A 19,259-nucleotide genomic window follows, 5' to 3' on the forward strand; every position below is an offset into this window, starting at 1 on the left:
TCTCAATTCCATTCCCTTTTTTTAATTTTTCCTCAATTCCATTCCTTTAACTTTCCCCCAAATTAATTTCCTATTAACTGTCCAGTAGTGGGATCCTGCCTGTGCCAGTGGCGCAAGTGGGAATACCCTGCTGGTAGCTTTTTTAATTTTTCTCTCAATTCCATTCCCTTTTTTTAATTTTTCCTCAATTCCATTCCCTTAACTTTCCCTAAATTAATTTCCTATTAACTGTCCAGTAGTGGGATCCTGCCTGTGCCAGTGGCGCAAGTGGGAATACCCTGCTGGTAGCTTTTTTAATTTTTCTCTCAATTCCATTCCCTTTTTTTAATTTTTCCTCAATTCCATTCCCTTAACTTTCCCTAAATTAATTTCCTATTAACTGTCCAGTAGTGGGATCCTGCCTGTGCCAGTGGCGCAAGTGGGAATACCCTGCTGGTAGCTTTTTTAATTTTTCTCTCAATTCCATTCCCTTTTTTTAATTTTTCCCTCAATTCCATTCCCTTAACTTTCCCTAAATTAATTTCCTCTTAACTGTCCAGTAGTGGGATCCTGCCTGTGCCAGTGGCGCAAGTGGGAACACCCTGCTGGTAGCTTTTTTAATTTTTCCCTCAATTCCATTCCCTTAACTTTCCCTAAATTAATTTCCTCTTAACTGTCCAGTAGTGGGATCCTGCCTGTGCCAGTGGCGCAAGTGGGAACACCCTGCTGGTAGCTTTTTTAATTTTTCTCTCAATTCCATTCCCTTTTTTTAACTTTTCCCTCAATTCCATTCCCTTAACTTTCCCTAAATTAATTTCCTATTAACTGTCCAGTAGTGGGATCCTGCCTGTGCCAGTGGCGCAAGTGGGAATACCCTGCTGGTAGCTTTTTTAATTTTTCTCTCAATTCCATTCCCTTTTTTTAACTTTTCCCTCAATTCCATTCCCTTAACTTTCCCTAAATTAATTTCCTATTAACTGTCCAGTAGTGGGATCCTGCCTGTGCCAGTGGCGCAAGTGGGAATACCCTGCTGGTAGCTTTTTTAATTTTTCTCTCAATTCCATTCCCTTTTTTTAATTTTTCCTCAATTCCATTCCTTTAACTTTCCCCCAAATTAATTTCCTATTAACTGTCCAGTAGTGGGATCCTGCCTGTGCCAGTGGCGCAAGTGGGAAAACCCTGCTGGTAGCTTTTTTAATTTTTCCCTCAATTCCATTCCCTTTTTTTAATTTTTCCCTCAATTCCATTCCCTTTTTTTAATTTTTCCCTCAATTCCATTCCCTTAACTTTCCCTAAATTAATTTCCTATTAACTGTCCAGTAGTGGGATTTTGCTAGCGCTTGAGGCGCAGTTGGGAAAACCCTGGTGTTAACTTTTCAATTTTCCTTTTGCCTTTTCCGAATTTATTTTGTATTTTTATCCTGTATGCAATGTTCCTTTTATATGTCTTATTCAATAAAAAAATAATAAATAAAAAAAATAAAAATTTGTTGCATTCACCCATTTAATTTCATTTCATCATCTTTGCTGCAATTCGTTCCAATTATTGTGATGAGTTAAGTGCACGCCAAAAGTCAAATAAAGATATTATTTTTACTATCATTAATTTTGTTTTTAGCTTTAGATCGATCTCGCTGCTCTTGGCCTGCCTGCTCCTCCTGAAGACTTGCCAGACATTGACGTTGTGACGGTAATTATTATTATTTTAAACGGAAATTGTTATTTTAAATAAGAAAATTTGTTTTGTTCGCAGATCGAAATGTTCTCGTTCGGACTCACTTCTTTTCCAACCCTCCCAAAACCAACTCCTCACGTCGACCTCTCTGATAAGGTGAGGCAATTAATCTGAATATTTGATTGTTTCGTTGTGTTGTTGTGCACCTTTAAAATCAAGCTGTTTATCCTTATTCGCTCCTCGGTTGAAAAACTGCTCAGTGTTCGGCACTTTCGGCACCTCAATCCCTCACGCCTCCTGCTGAAGTCTGATTGCGCAGAGTTTTGGCTAAATTAAAAACATGAAGTGTAAAGAGCTCCATGTAATTATATCATTTGGAAAGTGCATAATTACAGCAAAGAAGAGTATGAATAATTAATAAAAATTGAGGTTTGAGTCAGCCGTGCGCTGTGTCAGCCGGCATATTTTTGGTCACTTAGGCAGCCGCCAGCCGTAGTGAATCTTTGGCAAGGTGCGGCAGAGAAATGTCTTCTGGTCCTTCGAGCCGATGGTGAAATTGGCCAGTCACCGCCACCAGTAAAATTCTGCTAAGCCGATCCCGCTAGCCGCTGTCTAAATTCTTTCGGCTGAGGCCTGCAAAAGAAAAAAAAATAATTCTTGCATTATTTTTAAAAATCCTCTTAATGGATTGACCAGATTATGCGATGAAATCCTTTAGGACCAATTGAGGACAAACAGTATCGTTCATTCTAGTATATTTTGGAAAATAATTTGGTTCTTGTCTTAAAATTCATAATTAATTTTATGCACTGCCCTGGATTCTGAAATTCCTGAGTTTTCTATCGATCGAATTTTTGCCAATTTACCAAAAGATGCAGTAGCATGCCGAGAAAGGGAATTCAGACTAATTACGGCGACCCGTAAAGCCGTTAAAAGAAATTAAACTAAAAACTTATCGCTATCGCGGAGGAGGCTGTTGGATGAGCAGAATCCGAAGTTGTTCTTGCAACCTTGGTCTGTGGCAGATGTCCAGAAATATTAATTCCCCTGTGATGCTTGCACCTAAAAAATATTTTAATTAAATAAAAAAATAAACTATCGAAATTTAATACTCTTAAAGGCGCCAACTTTGGCAGGTGAAATACCTCATTTCTCAGTGTACTGCTGCATTTTTTTTTTTTTAGATATTTTAACCTTTTGATGAAGTCTATAAATCTAAATAAGCTTGTATATCTGTTAAAAACGTCGCATTTTAAACAAACATCTCCAATACACCGAAATACCTTAATTTAATTTCAGGTTTTATCTGACAGTAAGCGCGTACTGCCTGTACCGCGAGAAACGCGCCAAAGAACTGGAGAAGCTGCCGTCGGCCAGCGTTTTGGCGCCACTGGTGTCGCCGCTCAGTTTGGCAAGGCCTTTCTTGATTCTCGGTGTCCAGTCCACGGGCCTACATTTTGGTCTGCCGTTGCTTGGTGTGTGTTTCTTTAATTTTCAGCCATTTATCCACAGTCAAAACCTCCAATCGTGTGGCACTGCCATACGTGTTTATGACCTGAGCCCTTGGGCCATCGACGCGGATGTCGAGGAGTGCCGCCGGCTCAAAGTCCATCTCTTAGTCGCTGATGTCGGCTGTGTCGGGGCAGCGGCCGCGATGACCGCATCGTCAACCCATATTACTGAAATTTTGACTTCTTAAAGCCTGTTATGACTTTTTGTAATTTTCTTTTCTCTATACAAATAAAACTATTTCAAGCTGAGAGAATTATTCGTTTTATTATTATTTGTGCAAGATCATATTAACCATACGAATGAGCTGATCACGGCCATCTTGAGAAATGTTGGTCAATATTGGGCGATGTATCGAAATCGCACCGTGTTGAATGATAGGAAAATATCGATCAATCGCCCAGTATCGACTGTCGTTCCAAGGATGCGTTGCCGTCAACAATCCCCCCTCTATATCCCCCTTCATCAAGCCTTTGGCAACAGGTAAGAGGGGAAAATAGAAGGTGTCAAAAGTACCTCCTTGTATCGCTTGCCATCCTGGTACTAAGTGTCTTATTTTGAAGAGAAAAAGCAAGCATCACCTTTCTTATAGCGTGACAATGCCCCCTTGTATCAGGTTTGCAGGCTGGAGGAGGAGGTACGCAAAACACTCCTTTTGATACCTTCTACAGCCTCATGCTGACCGCGTACGAAAGCTCGATTAAAGTGGCTTCAGCATAGGGATCCGTTTACATTAAAAATTGAGCGTCTTGTATCCAGCCAGCAGGAGAGCGTAGAAGGTATCAAGTGGTGAGAGTGCCTCCTTTGTTTGCAGGTTGTTCGCCTCCACTCCTTCCCCTCTTTCGGTGCCTCTGCTTGCTGCTTGGATTCTCCTACTGCCAGTGCCATCGCCAGCTGCCCACCACGCATGCGCACTTGTGCCGTCTGGCTCTGCCTCCTTCTTCACGAGCAACACGTTTGGCGTCTGGCCCGCGAATTCAGCGTGCACGTACCACATACTCGCGCTCGCCGCGATTCCAACCACCTTCCAAGTCTATTGAAATTAAATTTTACAACTTTTTCTAACCATCCACAAGAGCAAGAAACTTGATTAAACATTTTTAAACAAATAATATTTAGTTAATTTTCGATTCTTATTTGAAAGTTAATTTGCAGAATTTGTTAAAGAACGAATTGTGAAACACGCACGCATATTCCGTGCACAATTTAATAATTTAGAACGAGCTAAATTTATTAACTCCTCGTTTGCAAAGTTTCTATCCCGTATATTTGCATGCGTAACAAATTCTAGCGATTTTTTATTAATTTATTTTTTAATCTGTATTTAAAATGACGCTGATTTCATCGCGTAAAACCAATTAGATAATTAAAAGAGAGCATTTAATTTTTTTAATGCAACGCAACTGGCCAGAAGAAGGAACCGACCGACCGACACTCGCTGCTGTGCTTTTTTATCAACGGCCAGCGGCAGATAACGCTGCACACACAAATAATGGCTATATATCAGGAGGGTGGTTCTGTGACAATAAAAAATATTGAAAAAAAAATTAATTTGCGATAGGAGAAAAAAGTCGATGAAGCGCCGCTCCCCGTCCGTGCTCTCCGCGAGGGTAAAATAAAGTCAGAAGATAAAAATTGGAGATGAACAGCACCGGCAAAACCGCGTAAAAACAGTCCTCAGGTGGTGAGACCTGAGGAAGGTCGGTCACGGGGGCAAGGGTCAAGTATCGTCAAATTGAGTTCGAAACTGCAGAAAAAAAACATTTAAATTTAGCCCGGGAAAGGATCTCAGGGCGGGGTACCCTGAAAAAGGTTGTTAGGTCATCTCAGGTAAAAGTCGATAAAAAGACCCATCCGATGAGGGGTCGTGGTCGACCATCGGATGAGCGGTCGAATTTAAAAAAAAACATTTCTGCAAAACGGAAAAAATCGTATTTAAATTAATTTTAGCAGAGTCGCAATTATTATTAAACTCGAGATTTGAGTCTGTTTCAACGCCCCCGGTGTGAAGAAATCGGCGAAATGGGTAGAAATGGCCCAGGGAGTCGGTGGAGGGGGTTGTCGTTGCATGCGCGACAAAAGTGCAAAAAAAGCAAAACGCCGACTTTTTAAAAAATCGCCGTAATTCGCCTATGGGCCGGAAAATTTTCAAACTCAGTTTCCCGTCTTTGTTCGTCGATTAGAAGAGGATAGTTTAGTAATTGTGGCCGAATTAAATTTCTAACTAATTAAATCCCAAAATTAGCAGTTGCCATTACGGCAAAACGACAAAATCATGTTTTTCAAGTTTAAAAAATTATTTCCTCCTAGGATTTCGATCCCATCGCCTCGAATTTTGTCTCAAAATGTTCCCAGATAAACTGCGCATTGATTAACAAGGCTCACTTTGTACATTTTTGCCCAGGGCCGATGCCAAACCTGATGAATGGTGCTCAGGGTGGAGCATGCGCAAACTTTCCCAATTAAAAACTCCGTCCCTATGGGCTCAAATTTAAATTTCCGCACACCGTTAGCTTTGTCTCAACATGTAGTAACCGAATCTCGACTTTCAAGGCCCCGGAACTCACACATCGCTCGCGCGGGGGCCGTGAGTACCGAAAATGGACAAATCTGAACTTTAAAAAATTACCCTGAGCCCTGAGGAGGTCGCATGGGAAGTCTAAAAATAGGAACATTTAATTAATGGCTATCTTGGAATTTTCGGAGGACGGCGCGCGTGTTATTCTTATTGGAGTTTTTATTTTTTTCACAAATTTACCCTTCGACCCTGATTATCTCCAGCGCTTTTCACCCTAAAAATTGTAAACAGAAATTCAGTTGTAGGATATCGTACGCTCCTTCGTTTCAGAGTAAATGGCGCATCGACGGGCCAACAGGGGCCCCGCGCGGGGGCCGCGACAAAAATAATTAGTGTCCAATCCGTGGTTTTCGGCATTTCAAAAAATCATAGCTCTTCTCCTACGGGTCATAGAGGGCAAAATCAAGGGTTGGATAAGCTCGCCATAAAATTTTGCGGTTTTTAGGCACCATTTTCGCCCCCGGCCAACCCAAATAAAATAAGAAATAAAAAATTAATTCTTCCCGTGTGATCCTTATGGCAAAACGAACAAAGTCACGTTTTTTTAGTTCAAAATCTATTTCCTGCTAGGATTTTGATCCGATTGGCTCGTTTTTGGTCTTAAAACGATGCCAAATCAATTCCACATTGTTGTTCTTGATTCTTTTTATATTTTTTGCCAAGGGCCAGAGCAAGCCCTGACGAAAAGTTTAAAAAAGGGCATCCTCTCCAAGCTAACAACTCCGGCCCCACCCATTTTTTCCCGAACGGGGGCTCAAAAAGGGTTCCCAAACATCCCTCCATACGTGCTGGTCGAACGCTGGTCTGGAAACTGATTTTGAGATTTTTTTAAGCTCATAGAAACATTTTAATTAAATTTTTCTGATTTTTCTTCGCGCAAAAAGCGAAAGTGGTTTTGTTTTTATTAAAATAATGCCCTTTCATCTATCATCGATCACCAACCCTCTTCGGACAGGTGTTTGCTTGGGCATTTACCTAGGATATCTAAACGACCTTTTTCAGGGTCCCCCGACCTGAGATCTGTTCCCAGGCAGGTTTTTAATGCTTTTTTCAAGCACATTTAGCGATACTCGGTGATTTTTCATCCTTTTGTCTGTCACTAACCTTCCTCAGGTCGCAATAATGATAATTTAGGACGATTTAAAGATTTCAGACCATTTTTGCGCTGTTTTTGCTGCCGGCGCGAGTGAGTGTTTCAGTTTCACAGCGACACACACGCCTTATCAAAATAAAAAACTCGCTTTTTGCTGGCTTCCTGCAGAGAATAAATTTCGCTGCGCGCCGCGGCGAGCAATATGCAACTCGCAAAGCTACAAATCAACGCCGGTTGCCTACTTCCACTTCCTGCAGGCGCGTGTTTTCGAAGGAATATACCACGTATTTTATAAAATAATATCTTACAAAAAGTAATAAATAATAATAAATAAACGGGCATGCTTGTGACGAAAAATAGCATCGTTTTTATTCTCTCTGCATTAAAAATTAAAACTGTGGAAAAGCTTGTACTAGCGAAGCCAAATGATGTACTTCATCTACAGATTTTCGTGCTCCTTTCGAAGGTCCCGCAACAATTGGAGGCTCAGAAAAAAAACCAATCGATTTTAAAATCTATTAAAATGTTCGATTGGACAAAATTGAGTGAGAAATTCTTCAAGTGCAGACGGTTGTGAAGGTGCCCAGCGAAAAGAAGAGCAAAATAATTGCACAGAAGAAACGAGTCGCGCCTCCTTCATCTAGAATTCGTTAAAGAGAAATTCACAGTCAACTCCATCAGAATATTATTTTCAATTTCATATCAAATCGGTTAAAACTGACATGATTCTTCGCGTTTCCTTTAACTCATCATCGCGTTTCCTCTTTTTATTTGCTCTCTTTACCACAATCCTCAAGGTTGTTTACTTTAAATTGTCGCTTTTTTCGGTTGGCACTAACTTTAACTACAGATAATTTCTCTGGAAACATTGTGGTGGTGTTTCGCTCGCTCTTTTTATAGGGTAAAATGAATAAAAATTCCATTGTCTTTTAAGTTCTGCAATTTTAAACTTTATTAAAGCAGTTTTAAGTTCACAAATATAGAGTTAACAATGAATCATGTCTGCGAACCAGCAATTTTTCTGCACTCTTTGTGGACAGAGGATTGATATTCTATTTATTCTCAATAATGTAGAAATAAAATAAGCTTCCGAACCGAGCAAGACTTCTACAAATTAAACAGCCATTCCATATAAACGCCAATTTTGTTTGAATAAAATATTTATTTATCGATCCGAACCATAATTAAATTGTATTAATTCAGAAGAAAAAACTAATCAATTTGGAGAGAGGAAAACAAACATCCTTCTCCCAAAAGGTGTGAAAATCCGCCTTTAGTTTGCTGTTAAAAATTGATCGCTTTTTCTAACAGTGCTGACGTAGACCTAAAACGTCTAGAAAAGGGTCTAATTTAATTTGCCAGCCTCTATGGTACAGAAAAATACACCGAAAAGACTGCAGATTAATTGATTTACGTTTTTTAGGATGTTATGCTATTATTTTAAAACGTTTTGAACGCACGGTTTTTTATAGAATGTGCGAGCAATGAATTTTCCGAATTTTCAACTAAATCACCAATTTTCTAAATTACGAAAAAAGCAAACAAATTGAATTAAATCAATCTTGACGCTGGAAATTTATATTAAAATTATACAAAACATTAAAGTCAAATTAGTTTATTTTTACTACGAAGAAAAACATTTTTTTATTTCTAGAAATCAATGGAAGATGCACGCGTTGTCCTGCTGGCAGAGGACCAAGGTTGGACTTCGCTCCGCAGGGGTCGTCGTAGAGTCTTCCGGAGCGTTTGGCGTAGACGCTCGGAAACCAATAAAAGGTGATCCACACAGTCGTCAGTGTCAAGTCCAACTTTGACCCTTGATTTTGGCAAAATCGTGGTAACGAATTAAGGGGAGCATTTTTTTAATTATTTTTGCCGAGAGGAAGAGCTCCAAGAAGACAAAACTTTGATTTAGTTTCCGATTTTTTAGTTCCGAAGGTTTTAGTTGAATTCTTTGACAATGTCTCATTTTTATTATCCTGAGAAGTCCCTTTGAAACCAAAATACACTTTCAAATCCTAGGAAGTTCGAAATTTAAAACCAAATTTCATCAAAGTTAATAAATTTAAATTGCAATTTTTGCGTCAATTAATTCCCTGCCATTTTTAAATTAAAAAAAATCAAATCACTCATCGTGCTGAGGCCAGTTCACCTTTAATTTTGCTGCTCGATACTTCCAATAAATGTATGTACCATCGTTAGCTTTCGATGCACTAACAATAAGGTGCATTTTCAAAATTGGATACAATAAATTCTTTTTTATGGATCAAATCCATCTTAGTTACTTTCTTGACATTCAATTGCACAGCAAAAAATCGAATAAATCCACAGACCAAACTTCAAAATAACTAAATTCATTCCGAGTTTCCAACACTCCTTGATCATCTTGTTAACAGATTTATCCTTAAAATTCTCTGTCGAAAACTCGTGAAAGACCTCTTGGTTGCGGAGATGGACGCATTTTTTCATCATGGAAAGAAGGACACTAATCAGTAGAGGAAGGAACGCTGATGCGTGCTTGATCAAGCCTGCGGCAGCCCTGAAGTGGGCTATATTGAAGTCTCGGTTCCTGGTGTGCACCAGGCGCATGTTCAAGGACTGCAACTGACTCAGGATCTTCTTCTCCTTAATAAGGGTAGTTACGCCCCATAACTCCTCCACTTTGTACTTTCCTTCCAGCGAAATTCTGGCCAGTTTTGGCGAGGGCAAGATGCTCGACAGCGGCGAGAAACAATCGAAATCCTCACGCAGTTCTGGGAAGGGATTCGCAGCGTTATCTGGAATGATGACGTTCCCCAATCTAAGTTCTTCCCAGTCGCGGACAGAAATGAAAGTGATGAATGGGTGCTTGACGGGGAGTTGCTCAATGCCATCAAAGAACTGAAAGTTAAAGGAAAGGCATAAGAAATCCCTTTGCTTATTCGGCGTTTCGCATTCCACCTTGTGTAAACGGACAGTTGTGTCCTTCTTGTCCCAGTGTGAGCCATCAATGTAGTCTAGCTGAGGGGCAAAAATAAAAAATAACGACACGGGAATGCTTCTTAACTCATCCTCCTCCAGCACTCTCAGGTGCTGCAGGTCCCTTGAAACACAGCCAGAAATTTGGCTACTGGCGGAGAGGGATTTGACGCATAACATCCGAAGGCTTGGCAAAGCCCTGCACAGCTCCAGCAACCCGGAAAGGTTAAATGTGAGACAACTGAGCCGCAAAATCTGAAGCTTCTGCATGCTTTTCAGCGACTGCAGCACGTCCATAACGAAATATTTTAAAATATTTCCCACCTCGTATTAGCGAAAACCTTGGTCGAGGAGCTCTTTGGGATCGAGGGGGACGCTCTTCTGGGCGAAATGGTGGCAAACTTTCCTCATCTTTCGTGCTAATACGGCTTCAACGATTGGTGCATCCTGTGGAGAGCAAACGCACCAAAGCTTCGGAGCTCCCTCCAGCAGTATGTTGATTGATAGGAGCCCCGCGTTCTCCACATGGGGGAGAAAAACTGAGCCAACACTCCCGATGTAAGTGAAGCCAGAAGAAATCCCTATGGCTCCTTCTCCCATCACTTTCTCCACTGCGGCTCCGTACGTGTTTGGAAGAAGGAGCTACAAGCAAACCGGTGTAAAAATGAAGTGTATTGTTTGATTAGGCCGCTACCTCAAGCTTGCCGTCGATTAAATCAAGGTTTTGCAGGTCTGAAGCGTAATCTGCTTGCCAACCCCCTCCTGGTGAAAATAGACTATAGCTGTCTTTTTTTCGTCTGCAGCAAAGTCTCTATTGGGTATTTGGCCCTTTAAAAATTACATGATTAAAAATTTTACGGAGAATTAAAGACACATAGTTAAATATTGGAACAGCAGCTCACCCTTCTTCCAAAGCGTTTTCCCTAAACTTCCAAAGATATTCATCCACTATATCATTGGTTAGGACCCAGTATGCATTCCTTTTGCCGCCTCTCCTTTCCATCCTCTGACGATTTATTTTGACCGTAAAATCATGGTTCTTGTTGAGCTCGTCCAAATTATGCAATGCAGGCAAATTTCTGCAGGGATTGTCGCCTGCAAAAAAAGAATCAACCCCAGCCTAGATTTAAAAATTTTTTGATGCAAGGAGTAAGGAAAAGGATCCAGGGGAATGTTTTTTTAGCCAAATGGTGGCAATTTTCCCCCACAATGGGTGGACGCGCTAGTGGACACGCCATCAGACGCACCACCAGACGCGCCAGCTGACGCACTAGTAGACGAGCCACCAGACGCTCTAGTGGACTCGCCACAAGATATGCCAGCGAACGCGAAACTAGACGCGGCAACAAACACGCCACCTGACGCGCCAGTGGACGCGCCACCAGACGCGCTAGTGGACAAGCCACCAGACGCGCTAGTGGTCTCGCCACCAGACGCGCCACCAGATGTGCCAGCGGACGTTCCACTAGACGCGCCAACAGACGCGCTAGTGAACCCGCCGCCAGATTTACCAGCGGACGCGCCACTAGACTCGCCAGCTGACGCGCTAGTGGACTAATCACCAGACGCGCCACCAGATACGCAAGTGGACGCGCCACCAGACGCGCTAGTGGACAGGCCACCAGACGCGCTAGTGGACTTATCACCAGACGCGCCACCAGATACGCTAGTGGACGCGCCACCAGACGCTTCACCAGACGAACTAGTGGACGTGCCACCAGATTTACCAGCGGACGCGCCACTAGACGCGCCAGCTGACGCACTAGTAGACGAGCCACGAGACGCGCTAGTGGACTCGCCACCAGACGCGCCACCAGCGTCTGCTTGAGCCACAGCAGCAGGCTCCACTGGACCAACTGTGGTGAGGCTGCAAAACGGGACGATATTTTCAAATTAACTAGTCTGAATTTCAATAGATCTTTTAGCGTTTATTACTTTGGAGCTGCCTGGAACAAGTCCTGAAAAGACAGGTTCAAAGACCTCTGCATCATCAGGGGAACGTCCAAGGGTTCATAGTTTCCCTTGCAGCTGCGGTTGTGGCATGGGTTGCCCGGCCAAATCACGGTCCTTTGGTTGGTAAGAGCCTGCCGCCACCCTACCATATCGAACACGGTGTTGACCGCGACCGCAACGTTGAACCCAAGGTTAGCCCCAAAATGATAGGCGTTGGGAGCAGTAACTACGAGGTCGCCTGGCCTTTGGACGACCTAATTTGACCGACAAACAACATAATTAAGCATACATAATTACAGAAAAAAGAAGGTTGTGCAGCGCAAAGTGTAAATTTTTTCCCGCCAAAATAATATGAATGCGAGAAGTGCGCATGCGTCAGAGCTGGCTGGATCTGATAAAGAAGTCATTCGTGCAAGTGCTCAAACCAGCTCTGACGAGGCGCGTACTTCTCACATTCCTATTTTTGGCGGGAAAATTGGTATCCACAAAATGAAAATATCCACTTTGCCTAAAAAATTCGACCCTCACGAATGATTGGTGTTCTCACAAACTTCGTTAAATTGTAAAAATAAAATTCAATTTATTATATTTTGAAAATACTACGGCGTTCAGCGGGCAACTTTAAGGCCATCTAGGCTCACTACTCGGCCAAATCATTGTCTAATAAGCAGGACGCAGAACGTCATGGGAAGTTTTTCACAGTAAAAATTGTAATAATTTTGCAATTCAAATATGTATTACACAATTTAGATTGCTTAAATAATTTAACTCCACAGAACCGTGAGAGCTTGCTGAGTGAGAAGGGCACTACAAGCAGTAGCCAAAAGAAAAAATTAAGATGTTTCTGCGCTTTGATACAAATCTAAACCGATCAAGAATAAGGAAGCACGGCCGGGTAGAGCAAAGGAAAGGACAAAAATTTATTCAACAGTTGTGGAAGCCCTAGGAGTTCTAAAAGCCGCCAATATAAGACAATGCATAAAGTAGCAGGATTTGAATGTCAAGTCAAGGCAATAAGAAATGCATTGAAATTAAAAAAAAACACGCTAGTGGCTTTGAAGACGAAAGGGCTTCCACAAATGGTGAATTTTCTCTGACGAAATTCGTCAATTTTTCCCACCTCGTAGACGCGAATACCCTGGTCGAGGAGCTCCTTGGGTTCAAGAGGAACGCATTTCTGGGAGAAATGAGGACAGGGTTTCCCCATCTTCCTAGCTAAGACCGCGTCCACAAGTGGTGCGTCCTATGGTGAAACGATGCACCAAAGCTTCAGGGCTCCCTCCACCTGTATGTTTATTGAGAGGAGCACCGCGTTCTCCACATGGGGGAGAAAAACGGAGCCACAGCTTCCAAAATACGCCAGACCTGAGGTGATCCCGATGGCTGCCTCTCCCATCACTCTCTCCACAGCAGCACCGAATGTTTTTGGGAGAAAGGACTGCAAGCAAACCGGTGTTATAATTAAGTTTATAGTTTGATTAGGCCGCTACCTCAAGCTTGCCACTGTTTTGAAATAGCTGGTCAAAATTGTGCAGGCGAATTTCTGGAGGGATTGTCGCCTGCAAAAAAAGCATCAACCCCAGCCTAAATGTAATTCGCGTTTTCTCTCTGGGTCGCGGGTCGTCGGCGCAGGGGGTGACCCCTCGGTCGCACGGAAAAAGTCGAAGCGTCAAGGGGGGAAATTTACCATAGTCTAGTACAAATGAACCTAATTACACAGATCTGAACTTTTTCAAAAAATGCGAGGAAGGACGCGCCACCAGACGTACTAGAGGACGCGCCACCAGACGCGCCACTAGACGCGCTAGTGGACGTGCCACCAGATTAACAAGCGGACGCGACACTAGACGCGCCACTAGACGCGCCACTAGATGCGCCAGTGGACGTTGCACCATACGCGCCACTAGATGGACCACAGATCTTGCATGGTGTAGGTCGTCTCAAGACGCACTAGTGGACGCGCCACCAGACGCACTAGAGGACGCGCCAACAGACGCGCTAGTGGTCGCGCCACCAGATTTACCAGCGGACGCGCCACTAGACGCGCCAGCTGACGCACTAGTGGACTCGCCACCAGACGCGCTAGTGGACGTGCCACCAGATTAACAAGCGGACGCGCCACTAGACGCGCCAGTGGACGTTGCACCATACGCGCCACTAGATGGACCACAGATCTTGCATGGTGTAGGTCGTCTCAAGACGCACTAGTGGACGCGCCATCAGACGCGGTAGTGGTCGCGCCACCAGATTTACCAGCGGACGCGCCACTAGACGCGCCAGCTGACGTACTAGTGGACTCGCCACCAGACGCGCTAGTGGACGTGCCACCAGATTAACAAGCGGACGCGCCACTAGACGCGCCACTAGACGCGCCAGTGGACGTTGCACCATACGCGCCACTAGATGGACCACAGATCTTGCATGGTGTAGGTCGTCTCAAGACGCACTAGTGGACGCGCCACCATTCGCACTAGAGGACGCGCCAACAGACGCGCTAGTGGTCGCGCCACCAGATTTACCAGCGGACGCGCCACTCGCCACTAGACGCGCCAGCTGACGCACTAGTAGACGAGCCACCAGACGCGCTAGTGGACACGCCACCAGACGCGCCATCAGCGTCTGCTTGAGCCACAGCAGCAGGCTCCACTGGACCAACTGTGGTGAGGCTGCAAAACGGGACGATATTTTCAAATTAACTAGTCTGAATTTCAATAGATCTTTTAGCGTTTATTACTTTGGAGCTGCCTGGAACAAGTCTTGAAAAGACAGGTTCAAAGACCTCTGCATCATCAGGGGAACGTCCAAGGGTTCATAGTTTCCCTTGCAGCTGCGGTTGTGGCATGGGTTGCCCGGCCAAATCACGGTCCTTTGGTTGGTAAGAGCCTGCCGCCACCCTACCAGATCGAACACGGTGTTGACCGCGACCGCAACGTTGAACCCAAGGTTAGCCCCAAAATGATAGGCGTTGGGAGCAGTAACTACGAGGTCGCCTGGCCTTTGGACGACCTAATTTGACCGACAAACAACATAATTAAGCATACATAATTACAGAAAAAAGAAGGTTGTGCAGCGCAAAGTGTAAATTTTTTCCCGCCAAAATAATATGAATGCGAGAAGTGCGCATGCGTCAGAGCTGGCTGGATCTGATAAAGAAGTCATTCGTGCAAGTGCTCAAACCAGCTCTGACGCCACGCTGAGAAGAGATAAGAGAGAAAAAATTTAATATACTTTAATCGCAACCAATCAGAGGGACTTCCTTAGTAAACTCTCATATCTATTTAAGTCTGTCTTATTCATGCTTATTCATAAAAGAAATCACGTTTTGCATTTATGGTGAAGAGTGACGGAAGGCCACATTGATCCTCTTGGTGCCCACAAATCTTCCATTCAGATGGTTGATGGCGGCTTGCGCTGAGGCGAAAGAGGCCATGGTCACAAAGGCAGAGTTCTTGCTGCAAATGCAGTGGTTCTTGACGATGAAGACGTCGTAGACGGCTCCAAACTGGCGGAACACAGCCTTCAGAGTGGTCTCGCTGACCGAGCTATCGAGATTATCGACGTAGACCACGTTCTTGACCTGGCTGGGCACGCCGTCAAAATGCCCTCTTGGGAATTTGACCACGAGAGGTCTCCCGCCAGAGGGTTCGAGAACGACGCCATTGAGCGCGTACACAGCTGCAGCGGCTTCTTGCCTCACGTTGAATTGGACAAAGCCGACACCGCAAGGCTTCATTTCCGAGTCGAGCAAGAGGCGCGACGCGATGATTTTGCCAAAGGGGCTGAAGATTTCCTCCAGTTGGGCAGAGGTTCTCACACAGCTCGGCAGATAATTCACATACAGGGTAGCATCTTTGATGTCCTTGCAACCAGGTCGTGCATATGACACCTGAGAACAATTTTAAATTAATGGCCAAGTAATAATATAAACATACTTTTATTCAAGTAGAATGATTGGGATTTTTTATTTAAAAAATGAAGTTAGATGAAAAGATACGCTTAAAAAATACCCAAAATTAAGTTCATTTTTCTTCGAGAATTGTCCCAGAAAAATGAATTCTTTTCATTACAATAATTTCTATGATTTTCAGGGGTAAACTCGGAGCCTTATGGCTTTCAGGTGCTTCCACATTAAACAAAAAATTATTTATTCACAAAGATAGATATTCACTGCTCAGCACGTGCGAAATTTTCAATTTTTTCAACCAGTTATGTAATCAAGAGGAATAAAACCTTGTGTACCAAGCGAAAATAATAAGTGAAAATCTAACTTTTATGGTTCCTCTTCCAATTTCCTCTTCCATACGGATTTTTTCTTTTATAAATTTCCTTTTGCTGCCTTAATTTTTCGAAACATTTCCCTCTGAAAATTTTTCAAGTGAAGGTTTTAACTGAAGGTGGTTTCTTTTGCAATAAACAGACTACCTAAACTTGGGTGGTAAGAAAATACAACTCTGATTTCAACTAGTTTAACTTTCAATTCGCACAAACAGTCAAAATTCCCATTTCAAGACTTTCAAACTGTTTACAGCTAGAGATGATCGATTCATGAGCTATAAAAATTCAAACCTTGATTTCTTCTGATCCAATTTTCAGTCCATTCATGGCTGCTAATGCCTTTTGGGTGAAATGAGGCTTAGTGTACTTGACAAAGCCCATGCTCCGTCCTGTAGTAGAATCGCGAACAAATTTCGCACTGGTCACGCTGTCGAAGTTCCGGAACATCGTTGTCAAATCTTGCACCTTCATCTCAAGAGGAATGCAGTTCACAATTAATTCACAATAATCGGGAAGATCGCCCTGTTCTGACGACCTGTCCAGGGAAGAGCCAACAGAATTGAACAATTCTCCTGAAATGCGAGATTTGATTTATTATATGGACAACTTGCTAGAGTACTTACTTGAGGCTGGACTGGAATATCTGTTGATATCTCCATGGTGGTACTTGAAGGCCGGTGGTGTAACGAATGGGATGTACAATGCTGCAAGAAGTCATGATTATAGATATACAATTTATGTCCGTACCACCAGACGCGCTAGTGGGACGCGCCACCAGACGCGCCATTGGACGTGCCACCAACGTTTGCTTGGGAAACAGCAGCAGGCTCCACTTGACCAACGGTGGTGAGTTTGCGAAATGGGACGATATTTTCAAATTAACTAGTCAAAAGATGTAGTAGCATATTATATAACATGGGTGCTGGCGGAAACAAGTCCTCAAAAGTCAGGTTTCTCGAATTCTCGATCAGGAGTGCAATGTCCATTTTGTCCTCATTCCCTTTACAGCTCCTGTTGAATAGAATCAAGGGGAATGTCCTTTTGAGCCGAATGGTGGCACTTTTCCCCAATTTTGGCAGCTATCAATTCCTGAACTAGTCCTGCGTCCTGTGATGAACAAATTCGCCAGACTTTGGGCACTCCGGACAGATGTAGGACTTAAAATAAAAATCCAGCATTTTCAACGTGTGCGAAGAACAACGACCCAATACTGCCAAAATGTCATGCAAGTCGTTATTCCTATCGCTTAACTACCTAACAGTTTGGATAAGGCCTTCCCATATGTGCGCGGGTGGAGCGACAAAGCGAATTGATTTTAATTCAAGTGTGTAGTTTTATTTGGCGTTTACCTCTAGTTCCTCACTGCACAGTGCTCTACTATCATTTGAACCAGACTCGCCAGCAAACGCGCTTGTGGACGCGCCTTCAGACGCGCAACCAGACGCGCTAGTGGACGCGCCAGCGGAAGCGCCACTAGACGCGCTGGAGGACGCGCCAGCGGAAGCGCTAGTGGACGCACCACGAGACGCACCACTAGACGCACCAGTCGACGTTGCACCATACGCGTCACTAGACGGACCACCAGACGCGCTAGTGGGACGCGCCACCAGACGCTCCATTGGACGTGCCACCAACGTTTGCTTGGGCAACAGCAGCAGAGGCTCCACTTGACCAACGGTGGTGAGTTTGCGAAATGGGACGATATTCTCAAATTAACTAGTCAAAAGATGTACTAGCATATATTACGTGGGTGCTGGTGGAAACAAGTCCTCAAAAGTTGGGTTTCTTGAATTCTCGATCATGAGTGCAATGTCCATTTTGTCCTCATTCCCCTTGCAGCTCCTGTTGGTGAAGGGGTTTGCCGCCAAAACACGGACTGTGGTTTTGCAAGGGCTAAGTCGAAAACCGTATTTACGGCGACTGACACATTAAACCCGAGGTTCGCACCAAAATTGAACGCGTTAGGAGCAGTCAAGACAATTTCTCCTGGTTTTTGAATGACCTGATTTGACCGACGAAAAATATAATAAATCATACACATAATTTAATTACAGGTTTCGTCTTTTACGAAGTTTCTGAGCACACCAATCGATTCTTGAGGGTCGATTTAGGTACTGAGCCGACACTCCCGAAGTAAGCGAAGCCAGTAGAAATCCCTATGGCTCCTTCACCCAATACTTTCTCCACTGCTGCTCCGTATGTGCTTGAGTGAAGGAGCTACAAGAAAACCAGTGTTAAATTTAATTGTATTGTTTGATTAGGCCGCTACCTCTAGTTTTTTGTCGATTAAATCAAGGTTTTGCAGGTCTGAAGCGTATTCTGCTTGCCAACCCCCTCCTGGAGAAAATAGACTATAGCTGTCTTTTTTTCGTCTGCAGCAAAGCCCTGCACAGCTCCAGCAACCCAAAAAGGTCTAATTTTAGACAACTGAGCCGCAAAATCTGCAGCTTCTGCATGTTTTTCAGCGACTGCAGCACGTCCATAACGAAAATTATTAAAATATTTCCCACCTGGCATACGTGACAACCTTGGTCGAGGAGCTCTTTGGGATCGAGTGGGACGCTCTTCTGGGCGAAATTGTGGCAACCTTTCCTCATCTTTAATGCTAATACGGTTTCAATGATTGGTGCATCCTGTGGAGAGCAAACGCACCAAAGCTTCGGAGCTCCCTCCAGCAGTATGTTGATTGATAGGAGCCCCGCGTTCTCCACATGGGGGAGAAAAACTGAGCCAACACTCCCGAAGTAAGTGAAGCCAGAAGAAATCCCAATTGCTCCTTCTCCCATCACTTTCTCCACTGCGGCTCCGTACGTGTTTGGAAGAAGGAGCTACAAGCAAACCGGTGTAAAAATGAAGTGTATTGTTTGATTAGGCCGCTACCTCAAGCTTGCTGTCGATTAAATCAAGGTTTTGCAGGTCTGAAGCGTAATCTGCTTGCCAACCCCCTCGTGGTGAAAATAGACTATAGCTGTCTTTTTTTCGTCTGCAGCAAAGTCTCTATTGGGTATTTGGCCCTTTAAACATTACATGATTAAAAATTTAACGGAGAATTAAAAACACATAGTTAAATATTGGAATAGCAGCTCAATCTTCTTCCAATACGTTTTCCCTAAACTTCCAAAGATATTCATCCACTATATCATGGGTTAGGACCGGATATGGATTCCTTTTGGGGCCTCTGAATTAGATTCTCTGACGATTTACTTTAAATGATCTCGCACGGTTCTGAAAGAGCTGGT

General features: G+C 43.6%; 2 protein-coding genes across 2 annotated transcripts in view; one reads left to right on the forward strand and one right to left on the reverse strand.

The window, feature by feature from the left end:
• Window positions 1-19,259, forward strand: part of LOC135942715 (serine/threonine-protein phosphatase 4 regulatory subunit 2-like) — a 161,919-nt gene that overhangs the window by 10,563 nt on the left and 132,097 nt on the right. The window lies entirely within an intron of this gene.
• LOC135943849 (ELAV-like protein 2) lies at window positions 15,060-17,639 on the reverse strand. Its single transcript, XM_065490516.1, has 4 exons — window positions 17,564-17,639; window positions 16,644-16,724; window positions 16,312-16,592; window positions 15,060-15,631 (listed from the first exon to the last, which is right to left on the reverse strand). Exons 1-4 carry the CDS (start codon window positions 17,637-17,639, stop codon window positions 15,074-15,076), a joined length of 996 nt encoding a protein of 331 aa, XP_065346588.1. The 3' UTR covers window positions 15,060-15,073.

Source organism: Cloeon dipterum, chromosome 4 (genome assembly GCF_949628265.1).
Source record: "Cloeon dipterum chromosome 4, ieCloDipt1.1, whole genome shotgun sequence".
In the NCBI taxonomy this organism is placed as follows: domain Eukaryota; kingdom Metazoa; phylum Arthropoda; class Insecta; order Ephemeroptera; family Baetidae; genus Cloeon; species Cloeon dipterum.

Coding starts and splice junctions, on each gene's coding strand:
- LOC135943849 (XM_065490516.1), bottom strand. CDS start 17,639: ATGGAGCGTCTGGTGGCGCGTCCCACTAGCGCGTCTGGTGGTCCGTCT. Junction 16,725..17,563: donor GTATGGTGCAACGTCGACTG/GTGCGTCTAGTG, acceptor GACTTCTTGCAG/CATTGTACATCCCATTCGTT. Junction 16,593..16,643: donor ATATTCCAGTCCAGCCTCAA/GTAAGTACTCTA, acceptor CTCGCATTTCAG/GAGAATTGTTCAATTCTGTT.